At 43.8% G+C, this 24,829-nt stretch overlaps 1 protein-coding gene across 11 annotated transcripts in view; it reads right to left on the bottom strand.

Annotated features, from left to right (window-relative positions):
- Positions 1 to 10,529, bottom strand: part of Fam184a (family with sequence similarity 184 member A) — a 108,101-nt gene extending 97,572 nt beyond the window's left edge. For 9 of the 11 annotated variants that reach the window (XR_009587876.1, XM_060373176.1, XM_060373178.1 and 6 more), the window contains exon 1: positions 9,151 to 9,585. Coding sequence is in view for 8 of the 11 variants with exons in the window: in XM_060373176.1 (XP_060229159.1) it covers positions 9,151 to 9,318 (168 nt within the window). In the remaining 3 variants the exon portion in view is untranslated. Of the gene's footprint in view, positions 1 to 9,150; positions 9,586 to 9,983; positions 10,134 to 10,420 lie in introns of those variants that run through there. The other 2 variants (XM_060373185.1, XM_060373184.1) reach the window with 2 other exon arrangements.
- Between the last annotated feature and the right edge of the window lie 14,300 nt (positions 10,530 to 24,829).

Below are 24,829 nucleotides of genomic sequence, written 5' to 3'. Positions count from 1 at the left end.
TAAGGGTCTGCAAGATGGAAATTTTCTACAGTGAAAAGCCAGTGGTGTGGGGCAAATTCCCATTATTCACATTAGTCGAGTTTCACAGCATCATACCAGCTTCACCTGGATATTCATGAGAAGAGGAAGTGTTTGTTTGGTTTGTTTGTTTTGTTGTTGAAATCTCACAGGATCATCTGGCATAGAGAAATGACAGCATCTCATCAGTATGTCCCCTTTGCCATCCAGCACCTAGCTGGTACTGTAGACCCAGGTTCCTCTTCATGCCCATCTCAGATGGAAGGGATCCAACATTTTCAGAGATGCTCATTTTAGGATTTAGGGTACAGCAACAGACACCATTCCAGTCAAGCTGGTTCCTTCAGTACACATAATGACTGACTCTTGATAATTCATAACACATCTTAAGATGAGGACGCAAGCATACAGAACAAAGGAATGGCGTGTTAAAAACTGGAAGTTTGCTTATTCATAGCCTTCGAGGAACTGGGTCTAAGTGAGAACATGGTTAAGCAAGCATCCAAAAGAAAAGCATTTAAATGCCTACCACACCAAGCAAGACAATCTCTCAGCCAATTCAACCAACAGTTTTATAAGTCTGCAATTTAGCAATTTAGTCACTGTCAATAAAAACACAAAATTTATGTAATACAGGGGACATTTACCCAACACAGGGGAAGAGGGAGGCTTGGGTATGTTTTCCCTCAGGCACCAGGTGTTTTGTTTGTTTTTTTCTTGAGACAGGGTCACTCATTGGCCTAGAATCCATGACTGGCTTTTGTTTGTTTGTTTTGTTTTTGACATGGGTTATAGACATTGAACTCAAGCGTGAAGCTTGTGCTGCAAGGGTTTTACCAACTGAACTATTTCCCCCGTTTTAAATCTAGAAAATTGCTACAGTGTGGGTAAGGGGAGGATTGGCTTCAATAGTATCAAATATCTGTTGATTTGGATGGTATGCAAAACATAGTTACAATGAGGGAAACAATATGGCCTCTTAACTAAAATTGAAAACCCTGAAACAAGCAAACAAAAAGACTGCAGAGCAACCCAGAGACCCAAGTTCAAGTTCTGACAGCCCACATAAGTGTCCCATCATTTTGGATCCTCAACTACTATGTCTACAAATGAGTGGCTTAAGGTAGCTAGGGTCTACAATTTCTGTCTAGAGTTCCCTTTAACTATATAGGCAATTCCACTCTCCCCATGCCCCTTTAAAAAATAATTGTGGGCAATTCATAGGTTATTGTGGTTTTTCATTTGTTTCTTTTCAGTTCTCAAACAAAAGACATGTTATAAAGCATAGACTAGCCTGGAACTCACTTTGTAACTAAAGCTGGCCTCAAACTCATCATGACCCTCCTGCGTCAGCCCCCAATTTCTAGGATTACAGGGCTGCATTTAAGACACCTATCTGGATACCAGGATTTTGGGTGCATTAGTAAAAACTCACAGAAATGAATCCACTCAGCTATGACTAGAAGATTATGTCTGTGCTATTGCACAAGACAATGGCAGAGCTGCGGTGTGACCTGGGAGAAAGGAGGAGGCTGTATCCCCGTGTTAAGCTGAAACAACCAGAAGTTTGTGCCCTGAGTCTACTTACAGCAGTAGCTTGGAAACCCAAACTGGACATTATTATGCAGTAGTATCTTACTCTTAAGAACAGTGAGAGTAAGTGTGTGGCCTGAGTAACTGCAGAAGACAGGAAAGTAAAGGGAACCACTGTGTCGGGGAGGGGTTAGAACAGGGCACAAATCTTCTGAAGTGGGAAATGGAAAAGCCGGGGAGGGGTGGTGGCTTTAATGAGGGATGGAAGGAGGTAAATACCGAAGGGGGAGGAGGGTAAAACAACAGTAAGGAGTCTAAAAATGTCATAAGGGATCATTTTATTGTCTATGTACCGGAAAGTATCCAGAATGCATATGAGTCTGTGTATACTTAGACACTTACAGTTTAAAAGAGACATTGTCTAGGCTGACAATGCTTCCCCCAAGAGCCAGAGACAATCTAACAACAAAATCCAACACCAGGCGTGAGGACACCTCTTTTGCAGGGTTGTATACAAGACTCCCAAAATGTTACAGGCTACTGCTGTCACCCTCAGTTCCTTCCCAAAGGTGGAAGGGTCACCTGTTGCTGAAGACACTGTGTACGTTGAGGACCCAGAGGACCCGAGCTGCATTTGAACTGAAAGCCTCCTCCATGAGGATTAACATTCATGGTACCAGAAAGCTTTGCGCAAGCTTCCCATAGAGGAAGCAACCAATGCGCTCACCCAGAGATGATGCCTATGAACCACAACAATGACCAGCATGGAAAAATAACCCTTCAGTTGCAGTGGTGCCACACATACCCTGACAGTAACCAACAGCTCTCCAGTTGGACTTTAGACTGACCCAACAAGAGGGAAATCATGGCTAGCACTGAAAAACTAGCCAACTATTCAGTCCTAGTGACGTCATGAGGAGAAACACCTTCTTTAACCAGCGTAACCCCATCTACATTGTGAATAGTTGTCCTTAAACCCACAGATAAGTGTAGTCTTCACCCCTCATTAAGGAAACTCCATGTTGCAACAAGCAGAGACCGTGATAGAACAGATGCCACTGCCAATCAAAACACAGAGTTTAGGGTACAGTTTCAACTATATAAACCTATAAAGCAGCTTCTACACCTATAGCTCAAAAATCATCACAGAAGAGAGGGTGAAAAAATGTTGTAAGGACTGTGTTTCCTACAAATGTCACAGAAGCTATACCCATGACGTCTCACCAACGTGACTGGCTAAGTAGGACCTAAGCAAGGATGGTGCAAACAAACATGCTAACACGGAACTGGAAAGCTCAGGCATCCCCGGTCCCTGGAACTACAGGCAATTAATGATCGCTGAGAGTGGGAGGAATTATTGTCCACAGGAAAGAGGCCCCAAATTGGTTAGATAACAGAAAAAAGCAAGAGGGTACATAGGAGGGACTGGAGAGAGTCAGAGAGAGGGTGCAGTGACCTGGAAGTACATTATAATCCCCAAAATAAAAAATAAAAATAAATAAATACAAACAGTGGGAGATCAGTTTTATTTAATGAAAAAAATCTGATTGTTTGAAAATTTTACTGTTTTTTGCATTGCATAAATGCATTCTGGTTTGAACATATTAAAAAACAGTTTCAAACAATCCTAATGCTTTAAAAATGTTTGCTATGAAATCAGCACACCAATTGCATTCTGAAATGATGAATGATGTTATATTTTTGACAAAGAGTTTATATTTTTATTATAGAAAGATTTAGATCAGACAGCTCTTATCAATAGTTTAATGACCCACCAGTGCTCATTTAAACAGCTGGGAATATTTTAACTCGGCTAACCCAGGAAAATAGTAGATATAATTTCTCAAAATTACTTTCTCTACTTCACAATAAATTTCCTTTCATATGGAACCTCATTCTGTGAAAACTTTTTATATTAAAATTAGAGGGAAAAAAATAAAGTTCCTAAAGCTGAGAAATCAACAATCAAATAAGGGGAATGGGTATCGACATAAACATAATGGCCACTAGTGATGAATTTGTATCATTAAGCATCAAATGAGACATAAAGGTAATTATATACTAGCATATAATATACTCATACTATAAACCTTCAGAGTAAGGAAGTCTCAAAGGACCAGACTGGTCAGGGCAGCTCCAGCTGCAAAAGGAAAAGGACTTGATGCTAAAGACCACACAGAAAGCCATGTCTCAAGCTTATTATCCTCTACCTTCTGCAAGACATAACTGTAAGTGATGCGTGGAATGAGGTGTACCAGAAGACCAACTACCTAGAGGCGTGAGCTAAAATAAAATAGCAAGACAGTAAAACAGAAGTTTCTACTCAGAGCCAAGGACAATAAAGCAGCATTCCAAGGCAGGTGGCCAAAGCACTCCTTAAAATGCCAAAGAAATCTAAGGGTTAAACAGTGCTGAGGTAGGGTACTCCCTAGGCCAACCATTTGTCACAGGCAGCTCTGTGGAGATCACAGATGGGTTGTACCGGGGAAACTGGCAAAGAAGGGTCTGGGGAAAGATGGCTGTCCCACAGTGAGGGTGAGAAGACAGCTTGGAGGGCAACACTTGGAGAACTTGACGCTCATCTCCAGCTCTGTGAAGAACAGCTGGCCTGGCGCAAGATCCATCCCGAAAGCAACAGCAGGATGAGGAGAAGCTGGTCGGAGGAACAGCAGACCAAGAGAGGCTGCTGAACTGGACCCATAAGCAGCGCCTGAGAAGAGGATGAGTGTCCCCTGTGGACCAGATTCAAGTCCTGCGGGCCGGAGACGCAGCACGTGGGTCGAGCCAAGGGGCATGTCTGGAGCTTGAACAGACATGACAAAATGAAGATGAAGGTAATGAAGATGAAGAAGATGCCAGCCCAAAGAGGCTAAGCAGGGAATCAGCGACTAGGCAGAACTTAGATGTATTTTTTTATTGCCAAGAACGTTTTAACGTGGAGATCTCAAGCCACTGCGGAGGGAGCTGGAGGACCCGCAGGTGATGAGTGAGCCGGAAACATCTGTCAAAGAGGGTACGGCAGCACCCGAGTTAGACTCCACGGGACATCTTAACTGCTCCCTCCTTTCTGTGTCCTTCCTTGAGTCACTTCACAGGGATCAGAAACCAGGGCTGGCAAGACAAAGGAAGAGAGTAGAAACCAGGCCAGAAGAAAAAAAAAAGAAAGAAAAGAAAAAAAAAGGCCAGCGAAATCCCTTCCACAGTTGCCTACCTCCCCCCCTGCAAGAGGCGGCGCTGAAGAGGGTCAGCGGAGTACAGGAAGCTTCACCTCTATGTCTGCCCCGGGTTGCTATGTCTTCCTATGGTTGCTCTGGACATTTTAATAATCAAATTGGAGACTTTTGTGACCTAGAGAATGGTCTATATTATATAAGGACAACTAGAAAAGTCAAGTGTATCGCTAGCAGAAAATGACTCCAGTCCTAAGAAGTAAATTTAAAGGGACAAAAGGTGTGTATTGGGGGTGGGGTGGGGGCTAGAGAGGAGGCAAAGCGGAAGTGACAACAAGGCTGTCTCTTGGCTGCACCCCCGAAGCTATGCTTTTCTACATGAGACTCTATAAACAGTCAACACAGGGGCAAGTACAGAAACGGGATCTTACATATCAAAGCAGAATCCATTCAGCCTCTCCCTTGCCTAGAAGTCAGTCATTAACAATTTCAGAAACATGCTGCCACAGCCCAGGGATCCACCGCCAAAGCAGCACTCATATCCAACACTGGACGTGAAGGACCTAAATATTCCCGACTTACAGGCGCAGACTGTGCTCTGCTTGCTTTGTCTCTCAGTTAAGCCCCGCGTATGAAAAGGGCTCTAAGAACTGCTGTTCTCACTGCAGAAAGGCTGCTCTGCTGAATCCTTAGGCAACAGAATCTGAGCAAATAGCATGCACAGTGTTCTCATTAGTTAAAAATAGGCTGGGGGGTATGGCTCAGGGATAGAGTGCTTGCTTAGTAGTCACAAGTGCCTGGGCGTGATCCCCGATACCAACAGCAAAGACAAAATAAGCATCACCAAGTACATTATAAAGTAACGAACATTCCTCTTAACTCTGTCAGAACTGCTCAGGTCTCTGGAACATGCCTTGTAGAGCAACAAATCAGGGTGTGAAACCTTGCAACTTTATTATTCAATATAATATAGACCTGAGTAGAAACTCTCAATAAATACAGTATCAATAAGGTTATCAAACGCAGAATGAAGGGGGCCCTTCTATGAGCCCAGTTCTCAAGACGTATTTTTACCCTGAGGCCAATTGTCATTATATAGTGAAACCCTGTCTTAAAGGGTGGGGGTGGCTGGAGAGATGGGTCTTGGTTCTGAGTTTACTTCCCAACATCGGATGGTGGCTCTCAACCACCTACAATGGGGTTTGATGCCATCTCCTGTCTGGTGCCCTCTTCTGTAACTCCGCATTCATGCAAGTAGAACACTCATGCATAAATAAATAAATTTTAAAAACATAAATTAGATGTTAAAATTCTCCTTTAAAAGTTTTTAAAAAGTATCTGACCCATATTTTCTTAATGCTTTGTTGGTACATAATAAGTATTTTCAGTGACAATCTGAATAAGAACCTACTATGTGCCATTACAATTCTCTAAGTATCTAACTATCTCTGTTGTTACACCTAGGAAACTGAGAATCAGGATTAGTGATTTGCTTGAGGTCACACAATTTGTAAATGGTGGAGCCAGCTTTATAACTTGAAATAGTGTGTGAGATAAAAAAAAATGCACCTTCTTTTTTATTATCATTTATTACAATTTATTCAGTTTGTATCCCAGCTGTAGTGCCCTCCCTCATCCCCTCCGAATCCCACCTTTCCTCCCTCTTCTCCCCCTATGCCCCTTCCCTAGTCCACTGATAGGGGAGGTCCTCCTCCCCTTCTATCTGATTCTAGCCTATCAGGTTCTTAATCATGTTGTTTCTTTAATGCTGGTGAGAGTCCATATGATTTTTTGGTTGGTGGTGTTTGTGTGTGAAAGTGTGCTCACACACCTGTATGTGCCTATAGGCCAGAGACTGATATCAGGTGTCTTGCTCAATCACTCTTCATCTTACTCTTTGTGGCAGGGTCTCTCACTGAACCTGCAGCTTGCTGCTTTAGCTAGACTAGCTGTCTAGCAAACCCCAGGGATCCTCTTGTTTCTGCACCCCAAGCTCTGGGATTTGAAATGCATGCACCTGGCTTTTTTTTTTTTTTCCATGTGGTTTCTGGGGAATCAAACACAGGTATCCATATTTGCATGGGCAATGACTATTCTAATGGTTACCTCTTCAATATGTTATTTCAAAGCCAAAGCTAAACTCAAGTTCCAACCATAGTTCTATTTAATTTACCTCCTGCTGAGATGAACTCATTAGTAAATTCTTCACAAAAATCTCGGGCAGCAGATACAATGGAACATCAAACGTCTAACCATCCTTTTATACGCACATTCATGATGTAAAGCTTATAACATACTATTTACAGTAAGTCTATGTGACTACAAAAGTTGACAACTTCTAAGGTGATAAACAGGGAAAACATTGCTTTCTAAGTTTTGTGAGACTGACTGCAATGGAGCCCCGTTCTTAGACTCCTTCACTGCCAGGCTTTATCTCAGGAAACAGAAAGACAAAAGATAGGGATTGGGAAAGCCCTAGGTATTTCAGTACAACTCCATGGTGATCACCCTTACCTATACCTGTCCAGGGAACATTTGGTAATGTCTGCAGATTTGTCTATTGTCACTTCTAAGTTCAGGGCAGAGACATGTGCAGCCTGTACCCACCGTTTGCAGGGATGCTGCTAAGGATATCTGGGTACTGCACACAACAGCCCCCTGATAAGGAACTATCCAATCTAAAATGCCAACTGTGTTACAAGAAACTCTAGTAGAAGGGATTAAATGTCTGCGGCACTTCCAAAGCAGAGTGGGGGTTAGAAACAGTAACTACAAACAGGAAATCAGAGGGCAGTAACAGAAGCCCTGGGCCAGCAGCACTTGGTTCATTACATACGAGACAAAGATACCATCATTCCTTTAATATCCCACCTGTGCCAGTGGCACTGCATTGCTTCCACTGAAAAGAGGACAGGAAATTGAAGTATGAACAGAAAGAGATAGAGTTTACTGAAGATAAACGGCTTTTATTAGATACTGTACAGCTCCACTTCTAATCCGTGGAGGGCTTGTAACTCACAGGAGTCTCCAGGAGTTGTCATCTAAAATATGAAAAGGGTCTTTGTGGACACAGTGCAAGGAAAACCCAGAACAAATAAAAATTCATGAGCCTGGCGGTGGCTACCAGCATCCTGAAGATGAAACACTCCTGAGGAGCCCTGGCTTCTAGCCCCAACCATCTAAATACTCTGAGAACATGCAGCCATAGTTACATCCTACGCCTTCCAGTCCAAGTTTGGGGACCCTTCACAAAAGCAAAGAGTACCAACTGCACAAGCAGCTTCTCTGAGATGGTGCGGTGCACAGAACACAGACAGTGCAGAGAACAAAAGGCAACTCCACAAGACGTGGTATTGCTTTGCATGGTTTGAGCCATGACCCTGTGTTTTTGTTTTCTTTTTAAATTTTTTCATCTGTGCTCCTGTGCATCTGTCCCATCTTTATTTCTTTCATGTTGCCTTTCTTGGTATCTGCAATCACAGCTCTTTACTGAACCGTCTCCCCCTCTCTTCATTCCCTTTTCACAAGTATCCCCCCTCCTCTCTTTAAACTCAAGAGAAATTATGTGATGCGACTCTGGAGTGGAGCCAGATCTCAGGCAATTATCAAACAGTGAAGCTCAAGTCCACCTTCCTCTTTTCCACCTCTGGAACGCGGTCACCACGAAAGACTTCCAGAAACCACGAATCAGTTCCACGCAGCGTCGGACTGCTGGTAAGGTCTACCACAGAACCAACCCTCACTATCAACATTTACTAAATTAGAAAAAGAACTCACTGACTGGCATAGCAGCCTCAATATGGTTTGGGAAACTGCAGAAGACATGTCCACGGGCTCCTTGAAACCTGTCTCCTGATAAGATGAAACGCGTACTAAATGCAAACGCAGTGTGTGTGATTCATCTAATAAACCTTATTTGACATTTTGTCAGGTTAAGTAAGGAATGACTCATTAAATCCCCAAAATGGCACGCAAGGTATGTTTTCCCCTCCCACAAGTCCTCGGAATAACCTCGTGGAGTTTATTCTCCAGTTAACTGTGGAACCAGCAGCAGACACGGATTAAACTCCAAGGATTCCGGTCATGTTAGGTAAACCGGTTCAGTACTTGAGCGGGTACTGTAGCGCGGAGCCTCGTGCAGCCCCTGGCAGAGGCACTTGAGCAACAGGAAAGTCCATCACTACCCTGGAACCCTGAAAGTATGCCGCCGTGTGCTCTGGGCAGGTACACCCCAGTGGGTGTACACACCAAACGGGGTGCAAGCCCTGTCACCCCGCGGTGCGGTGTGCGGTCGGACTCAAGTCCCGCGGCCAGCGTTCCACCCAAGTTTGGTGGGGCCAGGAGGCAACTCTGGCTGTTGCTTCTCCTCGGAGCCGCCTCCGGGACGGCGCCGGGTGAGCCCCCGAGCCCCCCGACACCCCGTCCGTACCTTGGTGAGCTGGGCGATCTTCTTGCTCATTTTCAGGTGCATGTCCTGGCTGTAGTCCAGGCTGTGCCCGGCCAGCTGCGCGGCGGCCGGGGAGGGCGCGAATTTGGCCGCCCCGGCCGCAGAGCCGCCGTAATAGTGCTGCTGCCAGCTCATGCCCGGGGTCGCCATCTTCCCGGCAGACCCCGGCCGGGGCACCTGTCCCCGCGCGCCGGGCGAGGCCGGCGCAGCGACGACGCGGGGCGGGCGACAGCCGGGCCGGCCGCTTGCCGAGCCGCCGGCCCGCGCCCCCCAGTCCCGGCGTCCCGCACCCTCCCGCCCTCCCGCTTCGGCTCGGCGTCGGCGCGGCTGACGTCCCGCAAGCAGCGGCCGCCGGGGTCCCGAGACTCGGTCGCCGCCGGGGCTGCGGACGGAGGCGGAGACGGGGCGGGCTGCAGCGGCGGGAGGCGGGGCCGGGGACGCGGGAGCCGCCGAGCGCCGTTACCAGGGCGCGCGGCTTGAGGCTGGGCGAGCGCGCGGGACTGGCCACGTCATTTCCCCGCAGCCAGGCTCCGCCCCGCGGCTCCCCGCCCCGCAGCCCTCCGCTTCTGCAGCTCCGCAGCCCGCGGCCGAGCTCCGCCCCGCGGCTCTCCAGCCCGCAACCCTCCAACCTGCGGCTCCTCGGCCCCGCGGCCAAACTCCGACCCTCAGCTCTCCAGCCCGTAGCAGCGCGCGGAGACGCGACCTGCAAACCTGCGCCCCTGCCATCCACGGCCCTGCACCCCTAGACACCTCCAGGCGCCAGCACGCAGGCTCGCCCTCCCCGCTCCGCATCCCTTCGGCCGGCAGCTCTTCACCTCTTCAGCCCCGCAATAAGAGGCCCTGCATCACAGAGGCCTCCAGATGACAGCCACACGCAGGCAGCCCTAAAGCCCCTGTGGCCGGGTAGTCCCGCAGCATCGCCTCCCCTCTCACCACGCAGCCCTGCGGTAGTCAGCTCCTTAAGCCGGAGCCAACCCAGTCCTGTAGTTTACAGCCCAGTCTGTAGTCTCGCATCCTGGCTGTCTGCAGCCTTTGGCTATTGCCCTGTGTCTGAGTGGGCAAGACTTTGATGGTGACCTTCGGTTAGCCACAATCCTAAAGCTTGGGAGAGCCTCTGCCGGAGCCTCCTGTGAGCAGGCCCCGCAACCTCATATTCAGGACCTTAAGGCCCAGCACTTCCGCACCAGAGACGCGCTGGGGAAGTAGAGGGAGATTCTGTAGTTCTAGACTTGACTGGCCTTTTCATACTCACCCAGGCTCCGGCATTTTAGGGTCGCACTGCCCTACGGTGTGCCCGGACTACACCGAGTGAAGCAATACCAAATGCCTAGGTGTGGAGGAGCGCACCTCCACAGGCGGCTTCATCCCATTCTTCTCAGGGGAATGGAGCCTGTGGAACAATTACGTACGGCTTATAATTGGCTAGAAATTAGAATAGGACTGGAATATAGAGGGGAGAACAGAGCAAGAGAATGAGATGTCAGCCCTTCAAGATTGGGGGCTGTACTGAAATTTGGCATTACACGCACTTTCCCCCCCTGCTAAATGTATTACTTTGTACTGATCTTTTCTTAGCGTTTCCAAGCTTGTAAGTCAAATAACTTTTAAAAACTTGTATCCTGTGTTGAAGTGGGGTCCTATTAGGTTAACGTCAATACAGACTTTGTAGAATTACACTTTTTTTTTGAAGATTATGTTGTCCATTCAGTTTTGCAGAACTGAGTTTCTCCACTTTATGTGATTCCTCTTTAACATGCAAATAGCCATCACATAAAACTGAAAATGCTAGCATGCAAATAGTCATCACATAAAACTGAAAATGCTAGCAAATTCAGTTGAAGGCCAGACTAACAATGTGTCTGAATGTGACCAAAAGTAAGTAAGTAAATAGAAACGAATGAAGATGGAATAGGATACTAAAACATTTCCAGATCTGTTAGAATCCCAGAAGGAAAGATTGAAACGAGTGACACCTTTTGCCAGTTGCTTGGCAAAAGTACCTTGGTAGTAGACCTTCCAGAAAACAAGCTTAGTTCCAGCGTTCTGAATGATAATGAGAAACGTGTGTGTATTTTCTGCTTCCTTAAGTACTAGTTAAATAAAATAGAGAGAATTGGAAACCACATAAACTGATGACACGATGGCACCATGATGTGGTTGAGGGAAGGTTTTTATTGTAGATGAGAACAGCCTGAGACATCCTGAGAGTACAGAGCAGAGAGAGAGAGAGAAAGGAAACTGATTATGGCCACCTGACTGGACATGGTCAGGGCTATTTGAAAGAGAGGGGAGAACAGCAGGGGACAGAGAATAGAGAAAACATAGAGAAGCAGAAACAGAACGAGAGTGAGACACACACAGAGAGAACGAAGCAAGGAAAGCAAGGTCATAAGGAGAATGAGTAGCTGGGGGAGGGAAACCTGTGAGCTGGAGGCTGTTTAGGGTAGGGAAGGAGGAGTGAAGGGCTATGATGCTAGCATGGACTTTAAAATGTGCAACAGAGATTTGTGATACTGAGGGAGGCTGGAGGCCAGCATAAGCTTTGATATGCTGGTAGGTGACACAGGCATTCACATATGTGTCTTCTGCCAGTGATAAGAAAAATGACGTTTTTGGGTAGAGGAGAACCAGTTTCACAAGTTTCAGAGAAATGCTGGCTTTTATATAACAGCCAGAAAAATCCTCCCATAATCTGGGTTGAGCTCTTTCTGGGATGTCTGAACTGCCTTTTGCAGTTTAGGAAATTGCGGTTTCCTTTGGACCTGATAGCAACTTGCATTATTTCATTAAATTTAGGCCAGAGAACATTAAGTCAGGTTATCACCTTTTTGTCCTTCACATATGCTCACTAAATTTACATAGCCATGGCTTGCTAAGTCAAGAAAGGTGTTTGAAGCTTCTGTCCTTAGAATAGAGTGGAAAGAGCCTAGGACTGGAACTACAGAGGCCAATATGTAGCATCAGCAGAGGCCCTCAACCTTTTCCTTTCCCGTGATTCCTCTGAAAGAATACAGTTATCTGCATCTTCTAGCTCTTTCCTGGAAGTTAGAGGTTGGGGCACATGACTTTTAAAGACGGTGTACAACAGGTGAGAAAAGGAGCAAAGGCTGCCAGTTAGACAAGAAATCTTTGCACAGTTCCAGTTTCTATCATGAGATGTTTATTCAAAAATAGTCCCTAAGTGTTGTTGGGTTCTTGGGAGTGAGGCTGCCTGTCAGTCTCTGTCCTGAAGGTGGTAACAATGTAGTGCAGAATACGGTGAAGAATATGCAACACCACTAAGGCTGTACTTTAGCTACCCTTGGGGTGTCTGAGAAGGCTTTAATGCATACAAAAAGGTGGTACTCCAACAGACTGCTGAAGGATTCATGTTTCAGACAAAGAGGGAAGTGAAAGTAAATTCTGGGGTTAGCAAGGCCAAAGCCTCGGGGCTGAGAGAGCATAGTCTATTTAGGAAATGTCAAGTGGTGCAGTGTGGCTAGAGCAAAGTTTGAATGGGGTGTCAGAGTACCAGTGTGATAGAGCAGGTGTCAAGACGACAATGAGATGGTGGGAGGTTATTTTGATGACAAGTATGAGCCCCTGGAAAGCCTCAAGCCAGCAAAATGAAATAATGGGATTTGCATTTCAGTTCCGTAATTCTTATCACTGAGAAAAAGTAGACCACAGAGACACCTATATGGATGAGGAGTCCATTGTACTTAGTAGGGGAGAGATGAGGAATTGCCACCTTCAATACATCCATGATAAGGAAAAGGGAGGGGTGGATATGATGCATCCAGACGGAAAAACAAACAGGACATGCAGGCTGGGACTCCAAGAGCATCCAACGACTCCACCTCAGAGAAGAAATAGGAGGGACAGATATGTTCACCGTGGAGCACAGTAACATTTGAGATGCCCGTAGGACATCTATATGGAGATGTTCAGTTCTGCTAAATATAGAAGAGCAACCGTTACCCTGCATCCAGATCAGAAAAATAATGCTACTGCTTTCAAGAGGACGCCAGAAGTCACACTTCTGTGTGAAAGAAAAATGCATTAAGGTAGGTGGGTACAAGCATCCTCAGACGTCTGTGTGTTAAAGGCTTGGCTCAGAGTGGCACAATGGAAAAGTGGTGAGGGCTGTAAGATACTCTTTGGTCAGAACACAGCCTCTGCTTTGGCTTGTGGCCCTGACAAAAGCAGCTTGCTCTGCTACACGCTTGCTGTCATCACTGTCTACCAGGCAATTGGGCTGCGGGTCTCAGAGCAGAACTTCCCAAACTGTCTGTGGAAACAGATTACTCTCTCACTGTGCACTTCCTGTCTCCTTCATTTTGGGTGGTGATGGGAGGCAAACAACGGTAGGTTGTCATCTGGTACGTTCTAGAATTTCTCCTTGAGGATGTGTCACCACCAGAGGGTGACAGCACCAGGCCTGTGAGAATGATGCCACAGGAGTGGGTTCACACTAATGCGGAACCTTGGTCCAGCAGGGGTAGGGCCTGCTCCAGAGAAAGTCACTCAGAGCAGATAGAGGAATAAATATTAAACAAAAAGAATTATTAGCTCTTCACGTTGGAACCGAATTTCCAGCCTAATTTCTTAATTTTGTACACGCTGAAGATCAGACATGTAGTTGTCCAGATTTTCAAACCAATTAAGTAGGGGTAGAACCATAACTTATATTAAACCTCAGTTTTTGGAAATTGTTGAAATAGGATCTCACCATGTCACCCAGGCATGACTGGAATTTGCTATTTAGTCCAGGCTGGCTTCAAACTCATGACCCTTCTGCCTCTGCCTCCTATGTGCTAATATTAAGGACATTTGGCAGTTTTCTGTGATTCACTGAACAATAGTTGAAAGCTGTTTATAGGTAAGTCTTCTTTTGTGATATTCTTTCAATGGAGCTGTCTCAGGCTAGTTCTTCTGTATGCTAACATTTCAATTATGATGTGTATATATTCAAAATGGTTTAAAAATGATCTCGGATAAGCTGGGTGTGCACACCTTTAATCCCAACACTTGGGAGGCAAAGGTAGGCAGATCTCTATGGGTTTGAGGTCAGCCTGGTCTTTCAACATACTGAGTCTATGTAGAGAGACCCTGCTATCCACCCCTCCCCAATGATTGCTGGTAGAAGAGTGAAGTGTTCATGGTTGCAACAGCTAACTAATGATGCTTGCATGACTCTACCAAGAGGGGTCCCCGTAACAAATAACACACTTATAAAATTGAACAGAAATTATAAAAGTAACAGTTTTATATATTTTTCCTTAAGCTTACAAAACTGTGTTTATTTCAGACCCAGAAAACCCTAGATAAGCTCCAGACTACAGCACTTTAGAATCAAAATCACAGCCAGGAGTGCAATCGATAATGTATCTGACTAAGGATCAGAAGAATAAAAATTAGGTTTGAAACGTGAGCTTCAAAGTCAGTGGACCAGCTAGCTGGTGCAGTATTGCCTGATTGAGGAAAACCACAACAGCATAGCAAGACCATGTCAGAGAGACCAAGGCAAAGCAAGAAAGAAAGGCAGAGGGATGGAGAGAAGACACAGGGTGGGTGAGGAAAGGAGAAAAGAAGGAAAGATGGGTCAGACAGAGGCAGAGAGACATATAAAGGGAGTAGAGAGGCAGAGGCAAGGAAAGAGGCAGAGAAGAGGAAGGTAAAGAGAGTGAGATGGAGGGAAACAGACAGACAGAAGAACATGATGATTCTAGATAAAAGCCCAGACAACAAGATGAAAAACAGACAAATTGGATTTAAAATATTGGCAGACTAAAGGTCACTTATGAGTGAAAAAGGAATTTTTTGCAATGAAAGGCATATTTTCAGGTCATATACTTGACAATGGGTTAATAACAAGAATGTATAAAGAATTCCTAAAATGCAGAAACAAAGATCCTGATTTTAAAAACAGGCCAAAATCTCGAAATGCCATTTTCCCAAAATGTATACAAATTACCAAGAAGAAAGTGCAAAGATAGATGCTTAATGTCTAACCATCAGGGAAACTAGAATCAAATCACAGTGAGATGCCACTTCATATCCAATGAGACAGCTATTATCAAAACCAACCCAAATGGCGAGAAAATAGAAAGTAGTAAGTGCTGTATGGGGAAATTGGTACACTTGTGCATTGATGCTTGGAATATAAAACGATGATAAACCAAAAAATATGATGGTGCCTCGGAAAACAAAACAACAAACCCTAACTTACAATATTACCCAATGGCAAACCCCCTCCTAATGCATATATGGAAAAATTGAAAGCAAAGACTCCAAGATACCTTTATACTAGTATAGTATCATAGCAGCTATACTTTCCTCTTCATCATAGCAAGTGTCTACGCACAGATGACTGGATGAACAGAATGTGGCAAAGTCAGTGTTCAGGAGGCTGCTTCTGGCTCTGGGGAATGAAGGCTGATGACATTACGGTAAGCGAATTAAGCTAGTCAAAAAGATACAAGCAGAGTGTGATTCTGCCAGTATGAGGCACCTTGAATGATCATAGTCATAGAGACCAACAGAACAGTTGTGGGTGGAGGGAGGGTATGGGGTGGTACTTAAAGAGCACAGTTTTAGTTGGGACAGAAGCAACATTTTGAAGATAGATGATAATGGTGAGTGAACTTAAAAATGACTAAAATTCCATGTTAGATATGTTTTATCACAATGTGTAAAATTGGTCATCATTGTTTTTCAGTGAAAGATACTGTTGTTACTTATGGGAATCTGTTCCAGACACACACAAAAAAAATGGTTTCTGTATCAAGCAAGAAGCATGTAGTGAGTGCCTCCCAAGTGGAGTGAAACCGTCATTTCCTGTCTGAGGCTGTGGTTAGTAAGTGAGGAAATGTGGACAGAAGGCTTGAGGGAAGGGAAAGGTGGAGAAAATAGTCTCTCGTTTCTTCTCCCGGTCATTTTCATTTGGGTCAGAAGAGTCATAGAGATTAAAGTAGGTGTGGGCCTTGCCACTGTGGTGGTTTGAATAGGCATGGTCCCCCTAGACTCACGTGTGTGAATGCCTGGCCCATAGGGAGTGGCACTATTAGGAGGTGTGGCCTTGTGGACTAGCTGTGGCTTTGTTGGAGGAAGTGCGTCATTGTGAGGGCAGGCTTTAAGGTCTCCTATGCTCAAGCTATGCCACACAGTCTCCTTCTGAAGCCTGGGGATCAGGATTTAAAACTCCCAGCTTCTTCTTCAGCACCATGTCTGCCTTCATGCTGCCATGCTTCCTGAATGTTTAATACATAACAAATTTTTAATAAACATTTGCTTCTGGTGTAACTCATTTCTCACTCTTCACTGTTACTACTTTTTCCTTTATTTACAAAGCCAGGCTTTTCCAGAAGCACCACCATCGACCAGTAGTCAGCTGGTTTTTCATCTACTTTGAATTCCCCTGGACGTAGGAACTGAAGCAGATCATTTACCTGGGGATTTGGGAAAACACGAAGCTGAAATAAAGAAAGGAAAAGCCACTGAAGAACATGTTGGAGAGTTGCTATGCTATGTCTGTTGGAACTCAGTTCTAGGAGCTGCCCTAAGAACCATGTAGAATGCATCTTAGAATTTTCCCTTTCACTGCCAAAAGGCTTGCATTAATCCACTGACTCTCTTTCCTTATTGAGTAAAACTTTAATGTAATGTTTCTCAATCTGTGGGGCTGGACCCATTAGGAGCTCTACTGACCATTTCACAGGAGTCACTAAGACCGTCCTGTTTTCCAGAACTTTACATTATGATTCATAATAGTAGCAAAATTATAGTTATGAAGTAGCAACAAAATAATTTTATGGTTGAGGGTGACCACACCATGAGGAACTGTATTAAAGATTTGCAGCATTAGGACATTGAAAACCACTACTCTATTGTATGCCATTCGATATAGATTTAGTGAGATTCTGTAACACTAGACAGAGTAAAGAAATGCAGAACTTGAGAGAGAGAGAGACAGAGAGAGAGAGAGAGAGAGAGAGAGAGAGAGAGCTGTGACATGCTCTTTAGTTGCCCATCACTTGCAGGTGGAATAAAAAAAAGCTGTACAGGATATGAAAAATATTTCCCACAATCTAGCCTTTGGACTTCAGATCCATTTTACCCTCTATAAAGTCCATCCATTCTCCAAAAATTTAAAGTCATAGCCATTTGCAAATCTCAAAAGGATCCAAGATAAGATGTTCCATGTAGCAAGCAGGGGCTACTTATGGAACTATCTCAAATTCCACTAATGATATTTATCAGTCACAGATGTTTACCATCTACTTTAGATTTTCCTTATCAATGATGAGTACTTCAGCTGACATACATTATCTTCTGGAGGACCCAGGCTGGCCTCTTCGAGGCCACAGATCCAGCTGCATCTGCCTCCCAGGTGCTGAGATCAAGGATGTGCGCCCACCACACCTGGCTCTTTATTGAATTTATTTTTCAGGTCTCTCATCAGCACAGAGAAATGGACAGAAGAGAGACAAAGGAACCCCACAGAATACTTTGAGATCTAGAAGTATTTGTTTCTGCCTCTATCATTGAGCAACAACCTTACATATTCATGAAAAAAAGGAGCAACTAATGTACCATTATGAAAAAGCATCTTTATCTGCTAGACCTTTGGCATGAAGATCCAAGGAGAGCAGGTCGAGCCATATAGATAGTTCTGTGTGATCTTTGCTGTGACCCCTTCTAGCAGTAAGTGTCTTTTTCTTCCCCCAACAATTAGCAAGGCCTAAAATCTAGTGAAATCTAAAGGTAATGGGGACAAAAATGCACCAGTTCTGCAAGTGAATGAAGGGGATGGTGTGTGAGTTCAATCCTACTTCATATTGTTTTACAGACCAAGTTATAGGTTTTGGACCATATTTTAACTATTATCCCAAGGCATATACCACACTGAGTAGGACAAGTCCCAACTATTCAGAGCCTTTTCCCTAAGTGAGCTGAGCCTTTAGTAATCCATTCAGCATTCTAGCAAAGGGACTACGTTTGATAGAAACAGTGGATTTCATGTTCTTGTGACCATTGCCTTAGTGCGACTCCTTTTCTATGTGTCTGTTACCTGAAATGATATATTCTAGGATGCAGTGTCTGTAAATAAGTCACTCTGTGAGTCATCAAATAATAATCCTAGAAGTGACATTCATGTGCAACTCAGCCAAATACATATTCAGAAACAAAGGTACTTCCAGTAAGGATGACTCATTCCTTCATTCTCAAGAGGGCATGCCTGAGAGAGATCTGATGGAAACAATTTATCACTAATTGCCTTGCTGTGTCTTTAAGAGTGACTGCTCTATCAAATGCTTACTGGGCTTGCTGCTGGCATGACAGGCCTTCTGTGGAAGCGGTAGTTATGTCAGCTTGGTGAGAGGAATCAATACTATTGAGGCTGTGGATGGCCTCTCTACCTATCAAAAAGGCCACTATGCGCATGGGTCTATTACACTGGAGTGCCTAGAACAGAGACTAGCTGACAGGTTACCACCTACTAGCCTCCTTGCGGATGGATGCTCTCCAGTGGACAATAGTGTGAGACGTTAAGTGGTAGATATTAGATCCTGCTTTCACATGACTCTTTACACTCAAAATTGTAGTCTTGTCACATTGCCTTAAGAAATCGACCAAATTCAGTATACAAGGGAGTATATATATCCTTTAACATTCTTTTTCCATGAACCAGGTATTCTGTGCCACACTGCTGGCCTCATAAATCATCATGTTAATCCATTTCCTCATATACATACTATATGATATATAATGTATATAAATATATGTATATAACATGTATATGATATATAGGAGAGACAATGTCTTAATATGTTGCTTTATCATTTATGCACACATACATATGACTTATATAGGGTCTCATATAGCCCAGGTTTGCCTTCACCTCACTATATAGCTGAGGGTGACCTTGACTTCCTTTCTTCACTTCCCAAGTGTTGATATTATAGGTATGCTCTACCATGTCCATTTTAAAAATGACTTCATTTTACAAACAGAATTTCATTTTTTTCTTCTCTCTTGGGCACAGGGAACATCTCATGAGGCCGTAAGTGTGGGATGATAAAGAATCACCAGTGCAGTGTTGGTTTGTAGCATGGCAGCCTGGACATCTGTCCATCAATCTTACTTGTGCCCCATGGAACTGGTTAGGCCTGATCCTATCTGTGTGCTTTCCCTCACATGATGCATGGTGGTTGTGAACTTATAACTTAGATGATTTGATGATCTACAGCTTAGAGTGGGCATCTCCACTTGCAGGCTCTTGATGCCTGGTCAGGTGTTCAGTCTCGAGTGGGCCCCTAAAACATAGCAGAAACTATTTTTAAAGCTGAGAGTGGTTGGCTGAAGAAGTTGCCTAAGCTCACAGTAGCTCTGTGTTACCTCCTCTCTCCTGGCTGCCTTTGACACCCTTGAGTCTATAGGGTCCTGTAGTAACAAGGAAAATTGCTTCTTTTGAACCTGCTGCAGAGGCTTCTTTTGTTGTGTCTGAAGAAACTAACATGGTTCCCTGGCTTCTTTAATTCTGCACTTTATAAATGAAACCAAGAGAGTGTTGGGTCCCCTATTATTACTGTTACCTCAGATCCCTAGCTTTTATAAGGCCTGGGTAAACATATTTCTTTAGCAGGAGAGCTGCAGTGTTAGTACACATGTGTGTGCTTCCTCCTCAGCCACTGGGCTCCAGGTCTGATAACTGGCTATGACCTGGAAACTCCCCCAGATTATGCTTTTGAATTATGGTTACCAATCCTTATCTAGTGCTCACCTGTTTTTAATTGTTTGAAAATTTTTTTTTGGGGGGGGCTGCTTGACACATGTCAAATAACAGCTGCCATGTCTGCCTTCCCCACACCAAGGAATATGAAGATCTATTAGTTATTACTCCATGCCCCTAGGACTCCAGAACTTTGGTTACCCCTCTGGCTTCTTGTCAGTTGTCCTGATTATGCCCAACTGGACTTTGATGTTTAAGTCCAGCTACCTGAACTCTAAAGTCATTAAAAAATATTTCCCATGGGCTCTATGGCTGTATTATGTGGTCAACCTTTCTTCTGTAAATTATGACTGATATGAAATACGTTGCTGACCTTTTAGAAAATGCTAGTGCATTTCTTATTCCCCCGGGGAAGGAGTTTTGTCTAGGAAATATGGGCATTAGATATCACTTGAAAAACCCCTTCCTATTTCCTGGAGCCTTCCAGAACATTCCTTAAAATCCAAAGGCAGCTTGAGCTTCTCTATCTCATCACTTACCCCGATGTACATTTAGAACAATATGCTGGAACAAATTCTAGGTGTCCTTGACATGATGTTAAGCCTTGGGTTGCGGGGGAAATGCTTCTAAGTCAATAAACTCCAACCACCCAGTCTTACATCTCCAACACCGTACTTAGCTTAGCGCTTTTGAATCTATTGCCATAGCTCATTTCTTATCTTCTGTCAGAATTCAGACAGAAAAAAAACCTTCTGAGGCAGTGTCGCTGAGTCCCAGAAGGCAAGGGGTACCTATAGGTATCGTGGCTTGAACACAGCTTCCTCCTTTCCTTTATACTTTGTGTCCTCTGACTCCTGTCTGTCTTCAAGCAATTCATATCTGGGGTGTATAAATTTTGCTGCGTGGTACTATTTTGTACAGTTTGGAAGTTGAGTCAAGAGAAGCAGGGAAAGAACAGAAGGAAGATAATAAATGCTGAGGCACATTGTTAATACTGTTGCCCATCTCTAGGCTGAGATCCAGTATGGGAGCGACAGCGGGATTCTTGGAACCTCATTTTTCTGCACTTCCTGACACCAGTTATTCCTTTCCCCCTGCTCGGCTCACTCAGATCTGGTTCTGACTCTGCCATCAGTGGATCCAGCTGGTCTCTAGGCAGCCCCGCCAGCTCCAGAGAGGAAACAAGGCACTCTGCATAGTCCTGCTGGAAGCACGCTCTCCTTTCACACATGAAGATTTAATGCATCACCTTGAATGATAAGAAATGGGTTAAGAAAAAAGAATTGAGGGACTGCAAAGCTTGGGGGGCTAAAGAAAGATAAAGAAGAAAACAAATTTAGAAAAATGTGTATCTAATGGCATATTGGGGTCAGAGAGTGATGTCACTGTCTCCTGTTCTTTCTGTCTGGTGGATCACACTGTTCTTTGTCACCTCTGCCTTGTGACTGGCTTGATTCACACTTCAGAAGTGTGAGTTCTTTCTTTAAAAAAAATGCTTATTCAACTGACTTATGTGAAAGACCTTAACTTTCAGTTTTTCACCCTTTTTTTCTTCCTGTCCTACTCTTTAATCCCTCATACATCACAAATAGAAGCATTTTAAAATGGAAAAATGAAAGCAAAGACTGAAACAAAAAGTGAACCATCACTAATACACATCTGTAAATGCAAAGCTTACAAATCACCACGGCAAAGTTTTAAAAATGAGAAAGGGGCATGGGCAGGCTGGAGAGATGGCTCAGAAGTTGGTGTGGTCTGTTTGCCAAGGATAGTTCAGTTCTCAGCATCCACATCAGGCTGCAGCTCTGGACGATCCTGTGCCATCTTCTGGACTCTGTTGGCACTTGGACTTACGTGTGTGTGTGTGTGTGTGTGTGTGTGTGTGTGTGTGTGTGTCTGAGATAAGGATTTGAGCATTAGCAATCTCTCTGGGAGGCAATCCAGGAAGCATGATATAGGTCTACATTCCAACTGGAGTTCAGGATCACCATAGATACTGTGAGAGGCTATGTAAAGCATTTCTTATTTTTTTTCCCCAACAAGATACTAGGAAGCATTTTTAATTTTTAATAGGTGATTTTTAATTATCAATATCTGTCTTTTGCTTGTTGAGATTTGCTTCCTGGGAAAACTCCCCAAGATCCTTCAGGTAGGCATGAATAGGAGAAGCTATTGGGGGTTAGCAAGTATATATCTGAAATCAGTTAATAACCAGGGCGGGCTGAGGAAATGTGAACTGGAAACTGACATCAACAAGTTGAATATCTTTGGCTGAATTTATATATTTGCTTCATTTTTCTGTGTGCTTTGCTTTTCCTAATACACTCAAAATATTTCTGTTATTCATATGATATCTACCTATACATTGTGATAGTAACTGTGGTGGCTTTAATAAGAATGTCCACTATAGACTCATGTGTGAATTCTTGGCCCTTAGAGAATGGCATTACTAGGAGGTATGGCCTTGTTAGAGTAGGTGTGGCCTTGTTGGAGGAAATGTGTCACTGTGAGAGCTGGTTTTGACGCCCAGTGTGGCAGTCTCTTCTGCTGCTTTCATATCAAGATGTAGAACTCTCAGCTCCCTTTTCAACATCATGTCTGCCTGAATGCCATCATGCTTCCCATCATACTGATAATGGACTAAATCTCTGAAACTGTAAACCATCCCCAATGAAATGTTTTCCTTTATAAGAGTTGCCATGGTCATGGTGTCTCTTCACAGCAATAGAAACCCTAAGGCAGTAATAGTGTCCACTTTCATGCCAACTCTCCCATTTCATAGGAAACAATTCTTGAGTCGAACACTCTTAACCTAACTTTACTATGAAACAAATGTAACCAACCTTAGAAAACCTCAAAGTCAATTACTTTAAGTTAATAATCAAACTTCAGCCTTTGGTTCTAACCTTAGTGCTCCGATTCTCTTGTCTCGTAGAATAGCATGGATGCTTAGAGAATGGGCATGGGTGTAATACACTAATACTGCTTAAATGTTACAAACAAATCACGTTAACATTTATGAGGTTAACTATGCTCCAGCGCAGGACCCGTGCCACACAGTAATTAGACAACACAAAAAAGGTTCAACAATATTTTTGTAGACTTTCTGTCTCATATTGCTTTGTTTGGGCATGTTTGATCATATTGGTGTTTTTATTGTATATGTTTGTTTCTGATTTAGTGTGTATATGGTATGGTGTGTATGTGTGTAGGGGTGAGTTTCTTACATTTTTTAAAATTTATTTATTTTTCAGTCTGCCTGCATGTGTGATTGTAGGACAGGAGAGGGCACTAGATCTCATGATAGATGGTTGTGAGCCACCATGTGGTTGCTGGGAATTGAACTCAGGACCTTTGGAAGAGCACTCAGTCCTCTTAACCTCTGAGCCATCTCTCCAGTCCTTGTCTGCTGTTATCTAAAAAGAGAGAAATTTTTCAATAAAAAGAAAGAATAAAGGATAGTAACTCATTACAAATAGAGACATAATCGAAAGAAACTAAAATTTCATGGGCCAGGGCTTACGGTGACATGGGGACAGGCACAATGCTTTCCTTCTCTAATTGGTAAAGTGATTTTTCAAAAAAAAAAAAAAAAAGCCAAGTTGACTATAAATGCAAAAAACTGCCCTCTTAGGATTGGCGGTAGACCAATATTTACTGTAATTCTCAATTTCCCTCCATGATTACTGAATTTGTCATAAATCAAACACCAAGAAGTATGAGAAAGGAAGCCTGTGCCTAAAATAATCTCTACTTAGCATCAGGCTGACAAGCTGAAATGAGTTGCAGCAAAAATAAGCTTCGCTGTGTCTCAGGGCTGTGACTACAGAGGAATTCTAGACGTCAAAAGCACCGTGAAGGAGAAGCAGAGGGGAGCAGTGTGAGCTGCAAACCCGGGTTTAAATCAGCAGCTTGGCAGGACAGCTGTAAGCACGGCAGTCCTTGGCTTCTTCCACAGAGTTGCTCCTTGCTTACTTTCCACAAAACTCCCCCGAGGACTCTCTGGATTTGCTAAAACTCTGTTCGTGTCCTGGGTCATTACTTCTGGCTCTCCTACCACACTGCCATTTGTGTTTCCTTCACAGCATCCCTGTGTCTGTCATTGCCTGCTCAGGGTATCCGAGATACGGGCCTGTGCCAAGTGATGACTAGCTCAGTGGCTTTTCAGGAGGCAGTTTAAAACTAGGGGAGAGACAATGTTGGTTCTCTTCAGCTGTGTTCCCTGTTTGCTTTGGAAGAGGTGAAATAGGGGAATGGCCAGTCACTTCTAAATTACCAATAACTTTTCGTTTTTAAAAATAAATCAGAGTTGTAGAGTTTTTGAATTTCACCCCTAAGTCCATTAAGTCTTGAATAAAATAACTAACACTGGATTTATTTTAAAAATGCTATAACTTTATTTATTTAATTTTATTTTACCTACACCTGTACCTACCTAAGTATAGATAGGTATATGGGTATATGCACTGTGCACATTAAAGTCCCCCACTAGGCCAAATGAGGACATCAGATCCCACTGAGCTTGAGTCAAAGGAGGTTGTAAGCCGCCCATGTGGGTGCTGGCAACTGAACCAAGGTCCTCTGGAAAGAGCAGCAAATGCCTTTAACTGCTGAACCATCTCTCCAGCCCAAACAGTATATGTGTTCATATCCATGGTTGTAGACCTGTATGGTGTCAGGCACATCATGAGTGTTTACAATAAAGGTAATGAATTCTGCCATTGAAGAAAACTAAGATTTTAGGACAAAATTTAGCATTCAAAATCTAATAAAACAACTTACTTAGAACCAACTTTACAGCTTAGAAATAAACTTAGAGACAAAGTGACCATCTAAATGGAAGGTAAGCCTCTCCAATATGAGGACAGTGGGCTTTTCAGGCAGGCATGACGTCACATGCTTCTAATCCAAACACTTAGCATGTTGAGGCAGGAGAATTAGGAAGTC

This window comes from Meriones unguiculatus, chromosome 20 (genome assembly GCF_030254825.1).
Source record: "Meriones unguiculatus strain TT.TT164.6M chromosome 20, Bangor_MerUng_6.1, whole genome shotgun sequence".
NCBI lineage: Eukaryota > Metazoa > Chordata > Mammalia > Rodentia > Muridae > Meriones > Meriones unguiculatus.
This window is presented reverse-complemented; position numbering and strand designations above follow the sequence as displayed.